At 42.3% G+C, this 5,085-nt stretch overlaps 2 protein-coding genes across 2 annotated transcripts; both read right to left on the bottom strand.

Moving 5' to 3' along the window:
* Nucleotides 1-723: 723 nt before the first annotated feature.
* On the bottom strand, nt 724-3,188 carry LOC308300443 (uncharacterized protein). The gene is made up of 2 exons (XM_080744283.1): nt 3,054-3,188; nt 724-2,570 (listed from the first exon to the last, which is right to left on the bottom strand). Exon 2 carries the CDS (start codon nt 2,560-2,562, stop codon nt 1,537-1,539), a length of 1,026 nt encoding a protein of 341 aa, XP_080600409.1. The 5' UTR covers nt 2,563-2,570; nt 3,054-3,188; the 3' UTR covers nt 724-1,536.
* A 254-nt stretch (nt 3,189-3,442) lies between these two features.
* LOC308300615 (uncharacterized protein) lies at nt 3,443-5,085 on the bottom strand. The gene is made up of 2 exons (XM_080744488.1): nt 4,796-5,085; nt 3,443-4,644 (listed from the first exon to the last, which is right to left on the bottom strand). Exon 2 carries the CDS (start codon nt 4,640-4,642, stop codon nt 3,650-3,652), a length of 993 nt encoding a protein of 330 aa, XP_080600614.1. The 5' UTR covers nt 4,643-4,644; nt 4,796-5,085; the 3' UTR covers nt 3,443-3,649.

The following is a 5,085-nucleotide window of genomic DNA, read 5'->3' as shown; positions in this document are numbered from 1 at the left end:
ATTTTCATAAGTAACTAGAGGCAGTGATGTTTTACATTTTAAAAGAGTCATAAATTTCTGCCCATCGCACTCACAGTGATAAAGGATTCCTGAGGACAGTCTGTGAGCATCCAGAGGGCGGGCGGGCTGGCACGCACGCACGCACACACGCACGCACGCACGCACGCACGCACACAGAGTGAGGAAGGACAGCTCAAGAATAAGATAATACATCAAATGCATGTAAAAAGTCAACTAAAAACATATTAAGTACTATAGGAAGACCAATAACATATTCAATAAAATCTATCAAATCAAAAACAATCAAAACATCATTAATCTGCACATCGAAGCTATACACACTATAGTCGAAAATGGCCTGCCATCGGTCTAAATTACATTTTAGCCTTTACATAAGCCTGTATGGTCATCGAGGGTCGGCAAGTGTTACGGTAAGTGTTATGGGGACAACGTGGAGTCTGAGGAGGTGAGTCTGAAGTGAGTCTTCAGACTACTGCGGTAGCTATAGGGAGTGAGTCTGCAGTTGGAATTGCACACACACACACACACACGCGCGCACACGCACACGCACGCACACAGACAGACAGAGATGAATTCAATGGCAAAATTCAACCAGTGTACTTACTGCCAACGCACTCCCACACACGCATTATCATTAAAAGCCAGATGGCAACACTGAAACAGTAGTGTAACCTGCATCTATTAAGAAACAAGAGTAAGGAGTAACCATTAGAAAGTTTATTTTGTTGTTTTAGTTTTCAGACACCATTACTGGTACTGTACATTTATTTACCGTAATGGTGTTTTGTTGTTGTTTTTTTTTTTACTCTGTAATATCCTGACCATTAGGCTAGCCTAATGGTCATGAAAAGAACAACGAGAAGGTAGAAATGGTCTGTTTTTTCACTTTGTTAAATGAATGTTCAGGATTTTCAAATGTGTTCATAGAACTAGGCCTCCAGGACAATATTCCTCCTTCATAAAATGTGATTTTGTTTTTGTATCCCTGGTATTTTATGAAATATGGCTAGATAAATGGATGAGTAGGCCTATGCAATATTAAAAATCTATGGCATCCACATAAAAGAATATTATTATTATTTCTGATGCATTCAGTCACATAAATCAGTTGCCTTAGTTGTAAGCAGTAAATATGCAAGGCCATTTTACAATGAGAACCAGTCTAGATTCAGTTTCCTGCTTTGAACATTTAACAAGCATGGTACGCCACCCTGTGGACTGGACGATAACCAAAAGAAGATAATGATAAGAGAGGGGAAAAGAGGTGAACAATAAATTATTGACCTAGATTAAAAGTTAATCTCAAAATTACATTTGTACTTAATCAGTGTGACAGCTTAATCTCACTTGTATTTGAAGAGCAATGCAACACTGGGGTGCATAGCATCAATAATTCCTAATCTGATGTAATTTCACTGCAACACAGAGGGTGAATAAAACATAATGTGACATTGTGACGTGGAGGACACCACCTGTCTTTTCTTTGTCTCTCATCAATTATTTTAAGCCCCCGTTTCATTTTCGTAGACCTAGCTCATTCTTACTTAAAGACACCACCTGTCGGCTTTTAAGAACCTCAGGGCTGGCACATGTCACCTCTTCCAGAAAGAACACATTCTGGGGATACGTAGTGAGCCACCTCCAAAGGTACTCAGTCTTCACGTCACACACCCAAGGGTTTAGTGATAAGACAACCATGCACAAGGAGCTCCTGTCCCCTTGGTGGATGCTATCCAGTAGTCCAGAGGGCAGGTGCTGCAGGTGGTTCTGATTGAGCAGCAGGAGCTGGAGGCTATGAAGGTCCTGCAGAAGTGTCGGAGGAAGTTCATGTAACTGATTTTCCTGCAGGAACAGTTTGCTCAGCTTGTGGGCGTTTGTGAACGTCGAGGCGTCCAGGGTGCTTAATTTGTTGCCAGCGAGGTTCAGTGTCTCTAAAAGGGGCAGACTCTTCAGTGCGTCCGGTTGCAGCACCTGTATGTTGTTAAAACCCAAGTCCAAACTCTCCAAGTGGGGCATTTTCTGAAGCAAGAGCGAAGGGATGGCCGTTAAGCGGTTCCCTGATAAGTCCAGACTGGTCAGGTTGCTGTTGTGAGAAAACCAGTCAGCATCTGCTTTTATAACAAGGTTGTTCTTCAGCACAAGGCTTTGGAGAGGAGCGTGACTGAAGACGTTTGGAGGAAGGGTAACCAGTTTGTTACCTGTGAGATCCAAGGTTCTCAGGTGAGGAACACCCCTCAGAAGATCAGAGGGAAGGCACTCCAGGTTGGTATGGTACAGTTGCAGGGTATTCAAAAAGGGCATAGCACTCAATTGACTGTTTGAAATCACATTGAGGTTGGTGGACTGGATGGACAAATGACTGATGTTAACCGGTGGTAATCCATCTAAGGAGAAATGTGTTGGGAAGCTTTGACTGCAAACCACCTCACCTTTCCAGTTGGAAAAGTAACAGGAGCATAGGTCCGGGCAAGAAAGAGTGCTTCTGTTTTGATCGTGGCAATCAGCCAACATGCTGAGAGCCAGGAATAGCCACAAGAACATTCTTGAATCTATAAATATAGAAAAAAAGTATCACTGCAAATACAGGGTTAGGGTTGGATATGGATATGTAGTATGGATTGGAAGCATATCGTTTTAAAATGAACAAAGTCAATATAAATCTCTCTCTCTCACACACACACACACACACACACACACACACACACACACACACACACACACACACACACACACACACACACACACACACACACACACACACACACACACACACACACACACACACACACACACACACACACACACACACTAAATAAGGATAACCTCAGTGATTTCGGAGCTGAAATAAAGATTTGGAATTGAGTAATCTCGTTGCATTGAATAAAAAAAAGAGCATACATGCATGATACATTACAAACTCATTACTTCTGTTCTAAGTATCATTCTAAAGTTGTTGTTTTTTTGTCATAAAATATATTGGAGAAAAAATACCCTTTAGAATGTGTCAGATTATTCAAAATATCTCAGCTTACCTGCACACAGTAGCCTGTTATTTTGTATCTTGATTGTGACTTGTGTGCCTCCTTTTATACAGTATATGCCCTGTGTGGTTTTGGTAACCACTGGATAAATGTTGCATAATGATAAACAAAACCAGGCAAACACACCAGTTTGTCCATCAGTGAATGATTATACTCTGTACTGTAGGCCTACTATCTTTTCTTTCTCTCCCCCTCCCCTCCCCCTTCTCTTTTTTTTTCTCTTTTTTTTACCAAACACACAAGTTCAAACATAAACACACATATTTTACGGAGGCAGTATGTTTTTTAAAAGCATGATATGATATGTATGATATCATGATATGATATGAAAGACTTGATGCACAAACAAATTAAATGTAGTACCTTTGCAAACATTTGACACTGAGGAAACCACGTTTATTTAATCACATCTACATAGTAGGAACACTTAGGATTAGTATCCCTGATAGAAACAACAACAACGGTCAAAACATGTTACAAATCACAACTATTGTACTGCATATTATTAACAAGCAACAAAGTAAGGACAGCAAACTGACAGTATACAGTATATTGTTAACCACAGTATTAATTAAAGGAACATTAAACTAAGATTTGAGTTCACCCTCTTTCAGTGCCAATACTGAGCGTCCCTTTAGAGACCGCGGTTTAGCACATACAATGTTCTCGGGTATGAAAGCCTTGGCCTTGTTCTTCTGAAGCCATCTCCAGAGGTACTCTGCCTTCCCATCACATAGCCAGGGGTTGACGGTCAGGTCCAGTCCTTCCTCGTGTAAGGAAGGCAGCTGGTCCAGCAGACCTGGAGGGATATGGGTCAGCTGGTTGTCATCCAGACTCAAGCCTTGGAGCTTAGTGAGCCCCTGTAAAATGGTCGCAGGGAGCTTTTCCAACTGGTTTTCAGAGACAAAGAGATACGTTAGGTTACGGTTGTTGTCGAACATAGAGGGATCCAAGCTGCTTAGCTTGTTGTTCCGCAGATTGAGTCTTTCGAGCTTGGTCAGGCTGTCCAGTGAATTGGGGGAGATCTTCTCCAGACGATTGTGGGCGAGGTCTAGATTCTCCAGATAGGGCACTTTCTGAAGCAGGGCCGAAGGGACAGCAGTCAAACGGTTCCCTGACAGGTCCAACCAGGTCAGGTTGCTGCTGTGAGAAAACCACTCTCCTTGCACTTTCTCCAACAGATTGTTTTTCAGCACCAGAGTCTCAAGGGGAGCATGGCTGAAGACATTCGGAGGCAGATGGGCCAATTTGTTCCCCGTGAGATCCAGGGTGTTCAGGCGAGGAACGCCCCTGAGAAGATCAGAGGAGAGATTCTTCAAGTCGTTACTGTATAAGTGCAGGCCTTCCAGCAGGGGTATGGCCTTGAGGTCTTCCTCTGTGATAGAGGTGATGTTCGTGTATTGTATTGTCAGGAGAGTGGTGTTCTCCGGGAGACCCTCCGATGGGAACTGTGTGAGGGGAACCTCGTTACAGACCACTTCAGCTCTTCTGGGGTAGCATTTACAAAGTGGTGGGCAAGACAGGGTGCCATGGCAACAGCCGGCCAAGCACAGTAGAGCCAGGGTGAACCAGAATGTCATTGCTAAGAAACAGAAAAGATATAAATTTATATTAGATGTGAGGAAAAGAATACATCAAAAGACTTCATGCAAAAATAATTAACAGGATATAGGCCTCAGACAAATGTTATGATATTTTTGAGTCAACAAAGGGAGTAATAAAATTCAACTTACTGTTGTTTCAAAGCTAAAAACTGAACGAGTCGGTCAAAAATGAAGCCTTATATTAGATCCTTGTAGTCCTAACTGACACATGCTTTGTCCTTTTTGGGAGCAGGTTTCCTCAAATGTAGTAACTGTTTAGTGAGTAAACAAAGACGAGTCATCACAAAGTCAAGGACACCCAGTTCCAGAACACTTATGCCACTGTCCTGCAGGGAAAGGCCATCATTTGGTAATCTATGTTTTGCTACTGTGCTTTACCGACGGACAAATGTTGTGATGCCAAGATATGATGCTATGAA

This window comes from Nannobrachium achirus (assembly GCF_963921795.1).
Source record: "Nannobrachium achirus genome assembly, chromosome: 16".
Lineage (NCBI taxonomy): Eukaryota > Metazoa > Chordata > Actinopteri > Myctophiformes > Myctophidae > Nannobrachium > Nannobrachium achirus.
Note: the sequence above shows the minus strand (reverse complement) of the source record. Positions and strands in the feature narration are given on the sequence as shown.